Genomic DNA, 16929 nt, shown 5'->3' with positions numbered 1-16929 from the left:
GTGAAGATTCGAGTAAAAAAAGCTCGGCACGGAACGTGTTAACAATCGGCGGCTATAAAAACGAGCCGCGAGACTCGAATAATCGTATCACCTCTTCCCAAATTGCGCATGTTCGTTTACCAACTGAGGGGAAGTTGGCGAACTGTTAAGAAAAAGAAGCAGCTAAGAGAAGGAAGTTGACCTTGAGATCATGAAAACCACACTGTGTACGAAAAAATTAATGCAACATCGCCTCCTGCCTCTTGAAACTTTACAACTGTTGCATTTGACAGTTTTTAACCTTCGCCCCGTGGACTCGGGGTTCATACGCACGCATACGATGTTTATGTTTACGTACGCCGCGAAATGTAGTTGCGGCTAGCAGCGCGGTTAATTTATTACCCCTGCTCTCTAATCCAAACTTCGTGAGATAACAGTCGTCGTTATTGGATCGTGGAAGATGCAGCCCGTGTATAATGATAATAATGGTAATGATAATTAATATGCGCAGAAATGCGACGACTGCCAGATGCATATATGCAATACGCATGCAACGAAAAAAAATAGTATTTTATGCATTAGCTGTAATAATAAAGAATAATAAATAATTTATAAATAATATACAGAAAATTTTCGATCAGATCAGATTGGGTCTGCGTGGACCCTGAGTCCGCCGAGAGTTAATTATAGATGCATAATTTAAACGTTATTTGAGATATGCAAGTTATATGACTTAACCTGTAGTGTAGTTTCTGAAATTTCAAGGTCAACTTCTTATTCTTAAATTGAAAATTATATTTCAGTATGGAAGAGGCATAGCGTGTGATATAATCATTTTTCTCGTTGGCCAACAAATGACAAAGATTCCATGATCATGTTGTTTTTTTTTTAATATTATAGAATGTTGTATTTTTGTGTACATCGCATTACAAATGTTTATAAATATCCAGGGAATCAGTAATTGATTGAACGACGATTTTCCACGCAGATCATTGGATTAGTATTAAATTGTATTATAATACAGTGTATATACAAGAATACAGTATTTTTTCTACTTTTAAAAAATCTGAATTGAAATCTCCTCAGATTTTTTCGTGAAGTAGAAAACTGTTTGTATCGCATAATACTACTTTCGTACCAAACAACATTTGTTCAAACATTTTTTCACTATCTCTCGTAGTTCCTGATATATTCTGGATTTTCAAATGAAACAGGCACCGTGTATATGTATATTGTATTATCTATAACTAGAATCTAAACATAGTAATTATGATAAACTAATAATTATAATATAATTGAAAAACCCGAGAAATTATGAACAAACGAAACGAAGAAGATCTATCAAAATTGTTTACACATTAAACTACACCGAGTAAAAAATTGCTAAACACAATGATACGAATGAATATAATCAAAACTATGATACAATAATTTTATACAATGTAAATGAAATCTGAAAGTAGAATGCTATAAAACCAATATGGTATCACATCAAAATGACAAGACGGAATGTGTTTCATCATGTTTTTCTTCCTCAAAGATTCAGACTGAACTGCAAGACCTGACGGAAACGCATTCCATTGTTCCAATCGCCTTTCGAGTAAACATTTGACGCTTCGGTCAAATTTCACCTAGCCACCGGCGACCGAGGGTTAATGCGTCTCTGGGCTTGCTCCAGGGGGCAAATAAACAGCGGGGTCAAAAGTCGGCGACTGAGGGGAATGCGGATCGTACTCGCTAAAAGATGGAAGCTCACATTTTATGCTTCCACCGTCTGATAAGTCAAGATTGTTCCCTAAGTGGTCTTCCTACTTTAGCGACTTTAAAATGTCGAACTTTTGTTCCGTATTCTCTTACGCTCCTGCAAAAGAACTTCGACCGAATATTCCGATTTTTTGAAAACTTTGCAGGTTTGTAGGGAATCCTAAGAGAAGCGTGAAGCAATACTATTTTTCGACTTTTCATCGTTCTTTTCCGGAACAGAGGTAGTTGTTGCCTTTTTTCCCCCGCGTTTAAAGTATGTATCGACCCGGCCTCGGCTTTCGTCCTATCGCTAAACCTTTAGTCATCCTACGGTTAAAGAGGGAAACTCGTCTAAAATGTGTCAATTTCGTGAAAACCGTTCATAAGGTACAAGAGCTCTCGGCAATCTTGCCTTGAAAACTGTTTATCTTCTAAAATTAATTCTCTCGAAAATTGCGCAGTATATTAAAAAAGCAGTGTATAAAAATACTGCTCACATCCTACACGAAAATGTATCGAACAGAGTAATTAATCAACAGATGGACTTGTCTCGCAGTTATCGCACTGATAAATCGTTCCTTCCCATTTCATTTGAGCTAAACAAAACGACGCAGCGATCTCGAGCATTTTTCGACGATGTATTAGGTCTACCGGAAAGTTCTGTAAGATAGTCTCACTTCAAGTTTCAATCCATATCCACATGTTGATTTGAGACATATATGACTATCTCTCTTTATCATTGCATTTACACACATCTACTCTCCTAAATAAACTGAAACAAAGATGTCTCATGTCATTATTAAGTGAGACGCGATCGTGAAAACATGGCTACCGATGATAATGCCAGACCACATGCTACTTCGGCGACTCGTCGGAAAATCGCAGAGCTAGGCTGGGAAATTCTGTCGCATCCACCATACTCCCCAGACCTAGCACCCTCCGATTATCACTTGTTTCTCCCTTTGCAAAACTTTTTGCAGGAACAAAAATTCAAAACTGAAGCTGATGTCAACCAAGCACTGGTTGAGTTCTTCGCCTCTAAAAATAAATCATTTTTTAAAAATGGCATTTACAAGTTGCCATCACGCTGGCAAGAAGTCATAAGTAACGATGGAAAGTATATTCTACAATAAATATTATTAAATGTATGAAAATTGTGTTATATTTAGATTCAAACACGGACAGAACTTTCCGGTAGACCTAATATACTGTAATTTCTGTACGAGTGTCGCACAGTCGGAATTGAAAGTGTATTTCAAGAGACCGAATTGCTTTTATAGTCGCCGATATGTCGTGAGAAAGAGAGAGAGAGAGAGAGAGAGAGAGAGAGAGAGCGAATCAGGTCGAAGGAAACTACAATAAATTAAAATGCTACACTTGTCTTCAAGTGTTGTAGGAGTTTGGTACTGAGACAGTTTATTTACGATGTTATCATTCAGGGAATTAAGTAATGATCGTTTCAATGATCAAGCAGCCTGGAAAGATCGTTCTAGATACATACTTAGATTTATAATGTCCAAAATATCATACAAGGAAAAAATATTCAAAACTGAAGCTGATGTCATCAACCAAGCACTGGTCGAGTTCTTCGCCTCTAAAAATGAATCATTTTTTAAAAATGGCATTTACAAGTTGCTATCACGCTGGCAAGAAGTCATAAGTAACGATGGAAAGTATATTCTACAATAAATATTATTAAATGTATGAAAATTGTGTTATATTTCAATTCAAAAACGGACAGATCGTTCCGGTAGACCTAATAATACTATGCAATAGGAATCAAGTTGGCCATATCATACCAATTTTACTTCTCGTTAAATACAAGTCATGCGAACTTGATGCATCTTCAAATTCAGTTTTCTTAAAAACAGAACCTTTAACGATAGAATATTACACTTTTTTTAGAATTATTTTTGCATGTGGAATCACTAACCGACCGGTTGTACCACGATTTTTACCTAATATATAGTTAAGTTTTTGTTTAACTATTACTAAAAGTGTAAAAGTTATAATTATTCATACCATTGTCTAACCAATCTAACGGAAATATTTTGTTGAGATCATAGATTTTGGGCAACAAAGGATAAGAGTTTCATATGAATAAATGAGATGCAATAGACAACTATGTAACTATGTCCATACAATGGCTGACCGGCTGAAATTAAAAATCATTGTTGACCAAGATTGTTGTCGGTGTTGTCAGCTGTCAGTGAAGCCTGTGTCTATGATTTCCATGTGACCCTATCTTATTAAACAGAACATTAGCTACTCTATTTATGAAATAAGCTGCGAATCCCGTCGTGAAAATGATAAATTTGACGAAGTGGAACCGTAAATGCCATTTCACCATTTTTGAATGTTTTGCAATGTTAAGTAACGATGGAAAGTATATTCTACAATAAATATGATTAAATGTATGAAAATTACGTTACATTTCAATTCAAAAACGGACAGAACATTCCGGTAGACCTAATAGTTTCAATCTAGGGAAATGAAGCTCGCAGACGCGTGCATCACGCCAGCGATGCGAATAGAACAATATTTCCGGAAAGTTGTAATCATAAAACCATTCTGCCCGCGATAGAGCGATTCGCGCGAGGACCGGTATGTTTGCCGTCGCGCGTTTACGGGAAAAATGGGACCGCTTAGGCGGCGGATGAACAAGGCGTCGACGAATACTGTCGCGATAAATCGGTTAGTTTAGCCCGAACGATGGCGTTTAAAAGGGGTGAGGAGTAAATTAACCGGATGGTGTTGGTGTCGGTGTGGCAAGTTACCGGCGCGGAAATGCATGCACACATCACGACGGGGTGGAAACGTGGGGAACTGCGCGTGGAATCGTGACTGCGACGGCTCACGATTTCCACATACATTGTGACACGGAGGAGCACAAACCGGAGTACGAGGACCGCCGCGAGTGTACCGGGCTGAAATGCCGGGCATAGTTGTCGCAGTCAGATTTACAGCGTATTTTCTGCGATTATGGGAGACGCATGGTATGCTCGGCCTTGAACAATCACGATGCTCGCCGATTTATTCGCAGCCGCGACCCCCTTTTTTCCCCCCTCCGAAGCGAAGCCCTGCCGAGCTCGACCGAGCCGGACGAGATTCACTACATGCCGCGAAACCGCCCCGGCATTTGCATACGCTTCCGCGCGGCTCGCGGCGCACGCTCGCATTTGTCATTCCGTATCGCTGCCGCCGCCGCTCGCCCACGATTTTCATGCTGTATTCGATATTAATCCCGAGTACTTGTGCCCCGGGAAAACGGGGCTAACTCTCAGATTCGCGCGTAATGCTCGCGACGACGCAGCGGGACGAGGAATCGGTCGTTCTACATACGGCTCTCCCGTTGCCACCCTCCGAGAAAATTCAATGTACGCCCCCGCAAGATGCCGGATGGGGTTCGTTGTTCGCGCGCGCAAACTTTCCGGACGGATGATGCGAGCGCCTGATTGACACGGCTCGGAAGGAAGATTGTTACTTTGTCGAATTGATAATCGAGTTGAAACAAGACAAATCTTGGTTGATATAAGTTTGGCAAACACTCGGATTCTGCGCTGTGAAGAGCGAAGGTGAATTTTGGGGAACTGCGTTCTCACGATCTATAGTAATCTTGCGTGGGATCGGAGAAATCTACTGGAAGTCTATTAGTGCCGAAATCGGTATTTATAATGTTTAGCAACAGGAAGTTATGAAAAGCAATAACACAAATACTTTGGACACTAAATGAAAGAAGAGAGCAAGCTTCGAAAAGAAACGCTCCGCCTGGATCTGCGTCCGAGATTTTTCGCCTAGATCGTGACTCGAGTACAAGACACATGTAAATATAATTTATTATTTTAATTTGTTAATGCATCTGAAGAAATTTGTGAAATTAGAATGCATTTTTGGCTAGCTGGGCAAATTGATGTGATATGGAAGAAATCAACCAAAAATGCATTCCAATTTGACAAACTTCTTCAGATGCATGGACACATTATATTTACACGTGTCTTATACATGACAGTTCACCTCCATAAAGTGATTTCGATCGTACAAGTTGCAACAAAAAAGATACGTACTATAAACGAATAAAAAAATCGTGTAAAATAGAGGTATAAAACAACATGAATTATTATTATTATTTACATATTCAGATAATGAAGAATTTAGGCACCAGAGGTTATTAACATAACCAGAGATTCGGATAAGCGAAATTCTACTGTACTTTCTATCAACTAAATTCGTGTCATGATAATTATTTAATATTTCGCTTAATTACTTCAATTTTATGTTCATTGAAGAACGTTTGTTTTAGAACAAAGCTGTGTTTAAAAGATATATAAGTTATTAATAACATCTCCAGCTTTAGCTCCAATTAACCTTACGCTTTATTGCGAAAGATATATTATTGCGATCTATCTAGATTAGAACGGGTGCATTTGTTCCTAATTTTTACAAATGATGCTCCTAAAACCATTAATTTTTCTCTCAAAATTTTCTCCTAGAAAATACTTTCGCATTTCAAAATAATGAATCCTCAAGGTTTTTCAATTGTTGAATTTACGTCTTCTCGTAATTAGTGGAAACGATCAATGTTCCCATTAAACTGCGATCTGCGAAAAAAACACTGGTCGATGCATTCATCATGAAAATAGGATATATCATTCTCGAACGTGTAATGAACGAAACTTCAGCTCATTTAAATTAACGGTGTTCCGAAGACATTAATTGGATACTGAATTCATACAACGCCACCTCGATCATAGCAATAAACATTGAACGATGCTTATTAAATAACCGTAGAATAGTCAGCTGCAACACACGTGTACTCAAAATACGACGGTCCGGGTTAGGGGAGCTCTGATTGTTACGGTATGCCCGCAAATCGAATTGGAAGTATTTTCACTTCACTTTTGCAACACGCATACATTGTATGCAATAATTGTATCTTGTATTTCGGTATTACTAATTACTTCGGTTACGAGTAGACCGCGAATTTCATGCAGACAAACGCTGAGAATGTTCCAGAATTTCCTTCAAATTATTTGGAACGTATTAAAATAATTAATTCAATTTAAATGCACCACTGCACGCATGAATTTGTTTGCAATTTAAATACTCCTACTCCGTTTTGCCACACATTAATTATCAGATAATATTTTCTGAATTTACAGTATACCGTTGATCACTGCGTGGAAATAACGCTCCGAGCGAAACATTGACAGATAATTGAACAGAGCAATATCTAACGATCGGTATCGGCGAAATAATTGAATCGAGAGCCCTCTACTAACAATCGTTGACGAGATCGATTGATCTCTTTGAGAACCGTCCCCGTCGGCCGCGCACCTTCACGCGACACGAGACATTCACAACGAATTAATCAATCTCAAGTGTCGCGGGCCGGTATCAAAAGAAATTCTAATTAAACAGCAGGAGCAGGAGCAACTCGATTAATTACTACGTCGACCGGAAAAACTAATTAAAACCGGTATCGCCGGAACAGTCCGACGCGTCGCGTTCGAGAGATTAATACAGCCGTGCGCGGAAGTATCGGCGGTCAATACGTTAATCAAGCAGCTCGCCACAAATTACCATCGATGAATTGCAGTTTACGGTGTGCAGCGGCGCGTTGCGCTCGTTTAAAATGTTCAAGCGAGATCTGAAAATGAGCTTGCGCCGACTGCAAAAATAAAACCTGAAAAGCGTAACCACGCGGCGCGGCGCGGCGCGGCGGGCAAAGCGGGCGAAACGGGCACGAGAGAGCAGCAAGGGTTCGAGGGTTGAAGCCGGGGGTACGGCGAAAGTTACTCGCCGGAAAATATACACCGGTGCTTTTAGGAAGTTCGGATTATCGGAAAAGCGGCTTCGAAATGCAAGTTACTGCCAAGGCGGGGATCCTCGTGAAAACTCAGCTGCGAAGTTGCTTCTCGGGCCGATTCGGTCATTGGAGAGCGGACTACCGTTATAGTCGTTTTCCACGTAAAACCCTGGCCCCGCGGAACCACCATATCCGCGGCTGTGCCCTTGATAACGCAATGGCAACTTCCGGATTTCTCGAGTCCGCTCGCCGGACGTGCAGCGGCGAGCCCGCTCTCCTCGGTTTTTCACTTTCCATCGATGGGGCTGATGAAACGCTCTGCGGTTGCGCGAGAAACTAACTGGTCACGGTTCGTCGGATTCAGCGAGGAAAATGGTAACGTCGGTAGTCGTTTCTATTCGGAAGCTGCTACTCTCTAGCGCGTCTGGTTAGTGCAATGGACAGCTATGAATGAACCACTGGAAAAAGCCATTCGATGAATGCGTTTGATTAACAGGATCGCATACTACTGTGATCAAAAAGTAAGGTGAATTTGTTTATAAAATGTAAATTCTTTATTTGTTCTTCCAAATCAATTTCACCCCCTTCAAAGTAATCCCCGTCCGATAAAACGCACTGTTTCCGACGCTTTTTCCAGTCCTCGAAACAGTCGGAATAGTCTTTTTCCGGTATAGCCTTCAAGATTCGGTTTTTATCTCCTCAATCGTGTCAAAACGGCGTCCCCGCATCGGCCTTTTGAGTTTGCTGAATAACCAGAAGTCGCACGGAGCCAAATCAGGCGAATACGGTGGTCGCGGAACGATATGAGTCGAGTTTTTGGCAAAAAAGTCGCGAAGAACCAATGCAGTATGACATGGCACCAATCGAGACTTGACGCGTTTGAGACACAAAACATCCTTCAAAATGGTTTGGACTGAGCCAAATGATATTCTAACACTATCAGCGAGGTCTCTCATTGTCAGTCGACGATTTTCAAGCACCAAATCTTCGATTTTTTTGGACCTGGCCCTCGTCGGTAGACGTTGATGGTCGTCCAGAGCGCGGTTCGTCTTCAACGCGTTCTCGGCCCGCTTTGAACTCGTTGTACCACTTATAAATGTTTTTTTGTGCTATAGTTTGATCACCAAAGGCCTTCCGCAACATTTTCAACGTGTCCGCACAAGAATATTCGTTCCGCAAACAAAATTTGATGCAAGTTCTTTGCTTAACAAAATCACCCATTGTAAAAATCGAAGAATTCACTTTTGGTCGTTTACTAAAACACGTGTAACTCGGAGATAATTAAACCTTTTAACAAACAGACGCTTGGCAATTGTTATAGACAGTCCTACCAACCTAGGAAAAAAACAATTGTCTGCCTTCCTAATGTCCGGGAGTTTGAAATGACAATTTCACCTTACTTTTTGATCACAGTAGTATATCTCGGAACAGTGACAATGAGATTTTTATCACTTTATAAAATTGTACTTATTTAAGAATCGGCAGGTAGCTACTGTCCCTAGCTCAGGAGAAGTCCGTTGTTTCTGTCGAGGGGCAAGAGGGATTTTCCAGTCGCTCTGCCTGACCTGCACGCCTGATCATAGTCCTCGCTTCACCCCACTTCCATTGGTAAATGAAGAGACGAATAAGCTAATTGACGCGAAATGCAAGGGGAACGTCTCTTGTTCAGCGCGTAACTTAGCCAATAATGATCGAAAGTCTAGGGTAAAAAAAATTGGGAGAGGCTAGGTAGAGTGGGCGACCGATTTCTCTTGCCCCTTGCCCCTTGTGTCATGCAGTTTATGCGCAATGTTTCATTTTCTCGTTTCCAGATATTACCTAGAGATTCTTAACGTGATTCGTTAACCTAGGCTCAAGATATCATATGATACAACATAAATATAAAAAATATGTGTATAGTACAGTATGTTAGCTGCATAATGCTAATGCTAATTAGTGATTAGTAATCACAAATGATCATGTGTTCATCAGAAGAATCTGAAATGAATGCTTTAGGAATAAGTCAACGCTCTTGCATCTTGCATTTGTTGCGTCTGTTTCACTTTGTCTCGATTGTTTTACGCCTCCTGACTCCCGTTGTGCGTCTCGCTCACCCATGATCGCGTAAATAATACACACACGCGCACGCACACACATCAAAGCGTAAGCAGTTGTGCTCCCAACCGAAAATGGCGACCACGGGGGAGCAAGACATTGGCGGAAGTCAGGAGGTGTTATATGTTTTTAATCGGCCGAACTCGAGTCCCACGTTTCGTAGAAATTCAGTGTTGCGTTCACTTCGAGTTAATAGGAACGGATTATTTCTGCCAATAAAGGAAACGCGTTTAACCTACTTCTGCGAGGCCATTGATGTGGCTTGGTTGATGAGAATCGGTTCTACACTTTTTTCAGCGGACTTCTTCTGAGCAACGGACAAGTACATAGTACACCATCGAGCAATAGATGATGCGTGATAATTATTCTCCTAAAGCTCGTATTAACACGTTTTCCGCTCCTCAATGAAATCTCGTAAAAGCGAGTTTTATCGGCTCCTGCGGTTTAATAATAATAAGCAGGAAACGAGTTTAGACGTTTCCCGCTTAAGATGTATTAAGAGCTAATTATTTTATTCGTCGTTCATAAAAATGATTGTTTTAGGTTAATCTTTTCCTTGGAAGTTTCTATTTTCTTGACTCTGTAGTGTACATTCCAATGGTTTTTGTCAAGAAAAGTCCAGAAATCGAAGTCCTGAATTTAGGAATGTAAATAAAATAAGTCCTGAATTTATTTGTTAAAAAGTTATGTGCGTCCAAAATTGACGAATTTCCAGCATTTTTGATAGGTTAGCGAGCCATTTTGATGCGTAGTCAGTCTTTAAACGTAGTTTATGAGTGGCGCCGCTAGCTGGCAGCACGTGTAACGTAGAACCACTAATAATCTATAACTTTGACATAACCTTTCAAGAACACTGGAAATTCGTCAATTTTGGACGCGCATAAATTTTTAGCAAATGAATTCAGGGCTTGTTGTAATTACATTCCTAGATTCAGGACTTCGATGTTTAGATCTTTTTTGACAAAATCCATTGGATTGTTCACTGGAAAATAAAAAAAATAGATACTCCCAAGGAAAAGTTTAGCCCTACTGTTTGTTACTAAGAATTAATTGTTTTGTTAATTATTCTGCTTTACAATGTAACAAAACAATTAATTCTTAGTAACAAACAACAGGGCTAAACTTTTCCTTGGGAGTATCTATATATATATTGTAATTATAATATATAATATATAATACTTATTATAACTATTATATATTACATATTATAAAATACATATATCACATTATATGTAATATATAATACTTATAATTCTGTACTTATATGTACTTATTATACTCACACAGTTGAGTTCTTATATGTGAGGTAGAATATTAATTCACTCGTATAAACAAGATGCAAGATAAACAATGTTCTACTGTACTTCACAAAAGTAATTACGTGTCAGCAACCTTGTACAATAATTGAGAACGTTTATCTTGATTGAGACCGTTTTTCCTTGATCGTTTTAAATTTCAAAGCAATCTGTGGGAAAATAAAGATATATTCATCCTCGCAGTCCTCGCATACTCACCCAGCCTCACGTTCGGGTCCAAACGGACCCACGACTTTATGTATAGTGCAGATGTCCCAGTTACCGTGCCTATCATCAATTTCCGTGCCCCCGGATTTAAAACTAATACAAGAATGAAAGATTTATATATAAATTGATACCTCCTCCTGTGAATCTTACATGTAGATAGGTAAACATAATAAAAAAATCAGATCATCCATTTATATATAAAACTTTTCTTTTTCTTCACGTTTTTAATGTGAGGGCACGGAAATTGATAATAGGCACGGAAACTGGGACATCCCCCTTACAAACATTTTGAACTAAAATTTTGTTATTATTATCCCCATTATTATTATAATATTAATATTATCATTAATATTATCATAATATCATCATCATTATTGTTATATAATAATAATATTACATTTAACTTTCCGTACTTTTTTATCACATAGTCATTACATTTGCTACATTCGTTGTCGTTGTCCTAACATAAACAAACGACAGATAGCATGAAGTGTCAAATGATCAAGGCAGTTCTCGGTCCGAGGTTTCGGTTTGAAAAAACCCAAATATGGTACAGCGAGGGTTTAATAAAAGATACTAAAACAATAGCATGCTAATAACATTCCTCCGGAAACAACGCCCCCTTGTTCTGCAGATGTAATGTTGACCAAGAAATTGGTTAAGAACGAAAAGCGAAAATCTACTAGAAACAAGACTGTAGAATTGAAAAGACACGTTACACGAGAGCCAAGTTTCCTAGCAAATTGGGAATTCGTTAAGCAATTCGTTAAATGCCTGGGAATAGACCTTGCGTCTCTAACATTTTCAATCACCCTGCACTCTCCGACACGACCCATTACGCCATTGAAATTCGAATCGCGCCGGTATCTCGTATGCAAACGAGCAGAGTGAGTCCGGTATTAGTGGACCGAGGAAAGTATTCCTGTAAAATCCCGTGGCATTGTTTGCCCAACGATCACGGCCAATGAATGATTACCTACGTATGTTTCAGGCGTACGTTGATTTAGTAAAAGCCTGGGGCTGGAAAAGCTTCACCATCATCTACGAGAACAACGAAGGGCTGGTGCGGCTGCAGGAACTGCTGAAGGCGCACGGGCCCAGCGAATTTCCCATTACGGTACGACAACTCAGCGAGGACTCCGAATACCGGTGAGTTTTCATCACCCTAGAGCAAAGTGTTCGAAAATGTTGATTGTTCCTCGTTCAATTAAACTCTGATCGAATCAATCGTCACGCATGAAAAGGTCAACCGCCGTAGGAGACAATTTCTGCGACCTTTCAACTTTAATTAATCTTAATTAATTTCTGCGACCATTAACTTCTTCCAACTTAGCTTGAACGTGGATGTTAAATTGTCGGAATGCAATAACAATTCTCATCCATGTGATGGTAGAGAAATTCGAGACAATATTAAATACTTGAATAACAATATAATAATATAATAATGTAATAATATAATAATGTAATAATATAATAATATAATAATATAATAATATAATAATATAATAATATAATAATATAATAATATAATAATATAATAATATAATAATATAATAATAATATATAGAATAATATAATAATATAATAATAATATATAGAATAATATAATAATAATATACAGAATAATATAATATTTCTGAACTTTTCGCACTAAATGTCATATGGTCATAGTGTTGTGGTCGTTGCATTGGACTTGATCTTAGCTTTTACATTATGACGATAAAAATTGCACATTTCTGTTGTATCTCAGAGATATTCATCGTCAACTTATTTCTGTTATGAGATGAAATACAAAATTCATTTTTTTTAAAAATGTTTCTGGTCCCAACACAAATAGCGTTTGCATTTATCAAACATTTTTTACCTTAAATTTCCCGAAGAGCGTAAGCGTCAACTTTAAATGCCGACACAACTTGTATATATAATATTTTGATTTCAATGTTTCCCTTGATAAGTTTCTCACCAGTTGAAAGGAACAGAGATACTTCGAGATACCTTTAGTTCCTTCAATTCAGCGACAACGTTTTCGTGATATTTTGTACAGCAGCCCCTCTCTTAGGAGGAGGAAGTCTTTCAGTACGCAGGATGGTACATTTAAGTCTGGCGGTACCCAAAATCCCGTAAAGCGCCGAGACGGAGTTCCCCCGTAGTCAGAATTCGCGATTAAGCGACTGCTTTGTAATTAACGCGGAATTGCGAGTCGGGGTTCTTGTTTGGCAAAAAGGGGCGGCGTGAACCCTGGAGATTTTGTCTCCTTTAATTGCACGAATGATAAGAGAATCGGGTGTTTCTTTCCCCGCGTCTAATCCTCTTAAGTAACGAGCGCTCGGCACTCGATGGGGAAACACATTTTTCGCTGGCCGTAATAAGATTTAAATTTCCCGCTAATACGTCGCATTACGTAATCGCGGCTAGCCGGAGGAACGAATAGAATTAACTACTTAACGGCCGAGATCGCGTGGTTGCAGCTTCGGTGACTGGTACGGAGCTGAATTGAAAAGGATAACCACTTTTTAACAATTCCTCGTTGCTCTCACGTACATTGCGTATTTTGTGCAATTACGGTAACAATGAGTGGATAAGCTTTAAAACGGCGCAAAGATGAAGAGAATTTTGCGTTTCAACGTACTGAAGTCGCTAGATTGTTTTTTCAACGCGTTAACACGTTCCGTGCCGAGCTTTTTTTACTCGAATCTTCACACTTTGATATTTTACTAAAACTCGATGTATTACGTGCAATTATTAATTCTCGTACACATAACAACGTAACAAAAACTTATCAACGCCCATTCTTGCGGTGGAAATTGATTCTTCGGTTCTAAATTTCTTGTAAACAATTTGTTCAGTTCACTAAGTAAACATGCAAGCGTGTACCATCGATGGTACACGTGGCACGGAACGTGTTAAAGACAATTTCCACGCGGCTTTCGTATAATAAAGCATATTATAAAAGTTAATTCATAATGTTCCAGTCCGTAAACAGTTAAGTACGCATAGGTTGCACTGCTACATACTTTGCAACTATGTAAGCGAATGAATATAGTCGAGCACTCAGCTGATTGGAGTTTAAATGGCGTGCTCCAGAACTCTTACTTTAAACTTTTAATTGTTAATAGCACGGAAACGGAGTTTCGATGGCGAAAGGAGACACAAATAGAATAATTCCGTGAGAAGCGCGCTTGTTTCTAACAATGAAGCACATCTAAATGTAACACGTTGATTTTAATAAAAATTTCGTATATAGTTTGTTAAGAAATATTTCACACCTACTTTTTTTTATCAGCAACGATCTTTATCTTGACAGTGAAAACAACTCTCAAAATCGAGATATCTCGCGAGGTAAAGCGTGTAAAACAATGAATGACTTTTTAACTGCGTGCTTTCGATCGACAAAAGTCACATTAGAATATTTCAGGACATGTTTGACTCGAGTTAACTCGAGCGCGCTAAACTGGCCAAACTGTGCACACTCGAGATAATTCGAGCGGCGTTGTACTTTATGTTGCTATAATTTTTCACACTCGAATGCAATCGAGAATTGAAAATAACGATGTGAAAGCAAAAGAAAACAATCGTTTTATTGATATTTATCATTTACATGGGATTGTAAGCTATAACACTTACTTATTCAAGTATAAAATATATCCTTTTTCTACTTATCACTTACGATTTATCTCTTCCTTGTGAGCCGCTTTCCGACAGTGTATTCATATTCAGATTCTGATTCGCTCATTTTTCAATATATATTTTACTAAAATATAATGTAAAATAAAATATAATAATAATAATAATAATAATAACAATAATAATAATAATAATTTATCAAAATCCAAAACTGCAATAAAAATTTTGATTATTTTTGTATTTTTGTAATTTTCTTGCCAAGACAACGTTCTAAATTGTGTTTTTTTACATTAAAAAAAATTGATTTTTCTTGGCCGGCCCTTTTCAAAAAAACTGTACATTAAGGGGTTAAGCGATAGTGCAGAAATCAAATTTTTCAACTCTTCAAAAATTAATCGTAACTTTGGAACCATTTGTTTTCTCTATTTGAAGTAATTATTATAGATAGCGAGCAATTATGACCAATTGACCAATTTATGTCAACCCATGCGTCGTCACTAGTGTTTATGGTATTGACGAAATTTAACATCATAACCAAGATTACTTAACGCGCGTAAATAAAGTTTATTAGACTTCTATTTACTTCCTTTACAATTAATCGATGTAATAAACCGTTCGAATTTGCGCCTTCTTGCTGCAAACGGATCCCTAGGCATCACATTATTATCATGTGTACACGTTTCAGGAATTTGTATTTGATTGTTTTGTTTGCAAAGATAAAAATGTAAAAATTCAAGCTCGCGGTAAATCGTAACAAACTTTTTGCTTGAAACACATGAGAATTTCTGCTTGGTTTACGTCGAACCATACAGTAGCAGAAAACCCTGTGGAAATTAGACTACAATGAAACTCCATTTGTATTTAGAACTTCTATTAAATTAACGAGTAATCTTAATCAGTGATGGTAGACAGATAAACTCTTATTATGCGATTACGTGAACCCATTTGTCTCCCCACAGGTTCATATTAATAGACTTCTATTGTATTGCGCGCGTCTGTCATAATTGCAATTCTGGCAACGAATAATTACTTACCGTTTAAGGATGAGGCTTTATTTATCCACTACAATGATGCTCTACTACACACGTACACCCGGAAGATACAAAGTATTATTCTCCGATGAGAGTAAATTTAACGTTTTTGTTAGCGATGGACGTAAAAGTGTTTGGAGGAAAAAGGACACAGAATTAGAACCGCGAAATCTACGGCCGACTATAAAACATAATGGTGGATCTGTATTAGTTTGGGGCTGCATGGCATCTAGTGGAGTGGGAAACCTTGTGTTCATCGATGGGATAATGGACATTCGAAATATTTAAAAATTTTGCAGGAAAATTTAAAAAACAGTGTATCAAAATTGAATTTACCTAGCGATTATTGATTTCAGACTGACAATGATCCGAAGCATACCGCTAAAATAGTCAAAGAATGGGTATTGTAAAATGTTCCACACGTGGTGCCACATCCACCGCAAAGTCCCGATTTAAACCCCATTGAACATTTATGGGATGAAGTAGAAAGATGATTAAGAAATACGGTTATTACTTCGAAAGAAGTGTTAAAACGAAATATTATTGAAATATGACAATCAATAGATGCAAATGTTACTTCTAAGTTGGTCCACTCAATGGAAAACAGACTTAGGGCTGTTATAAAAGCAAAAGGTGGATCAACTTCCTATTAAAACCTTTAATCGTTCAATTTAAATAACTATTAATTGTTTCGTTCGAATACTTTTGTGAGCCATTTCTGGTGCGCGTTTACAATAAATATACTGTAAAGACGCTATATATTGTTGAATTATTTTCTAATTTTGCTTGATATCAAGAAGCCCCATTTACCTTTAATGAAGGTATCTTTGGTTCAATTTTCTTTATAGCAACAGGATTTCATGGACTACATGTAATTCTCGGTATTATTTTTATAACTACTTGTCTAATCCGTATAATAAAATCTCATTTTTCAATAATCCACCATTTTCATTTTGAAGCTGCAAGATGATACTGACATTTTGTTGATATTATTTGATTAATCTTATATATCATAATTTACTGATGAATGTATTAATATTAATACATTAATATTAATATTAATATACTAATATTAATATATATAGTATAGGCGGTCATAATAAAGTACCCGATTTGAAATGCCCGCCAT

The 16929-nt window shown here is 37.9% G+C and overlaps 1 protein-coding gene across 5 annotated transcripts in view; it reads left to right on the top strand.

The window, feature by feature from the left end:
• Positions 1–16929, top strand: part of KaiR1D (Kainate-type ionotropic glutamate receptor subunit 1D) — an 819478-nt gene that overhangs the window by 503475 nt on the left and 299074 nt on the right. For all 5 annotated transcript variants that reach the window (XM_076526910.1, XM_076526909.1, XM_076526907.1 and 2 more), the window contains exon 5: positions 12137–12294. In XM_076526910.1, coding sequence (XP_076383025.1) covers positions 12137–12294 — 158 coding nt within the window. The remainder of the gene's footprint in view (positions 1–12136; positions 12295–16929) is intronic.

Source organism: Megalopta genalis, chromosome 16 (assembly GCF_051020955.1).
Source record: "Megalopta genalis isolate 19385.01 chromosome 16, iyMegGena1_principal, whole genome shotgun sequence".
Taxonomy (NCBI): Eukaryota; Metazoa; Arthropoda; class Insecta; order Hymenoptera; family Halictidae; genus Megalopta; species Megalopta genalis.
The sequence above is the reverse complement of the archived record's forward strand: the minus strand, read 5'-3'. Positions and strand labels throughout refer to the sequence as shown.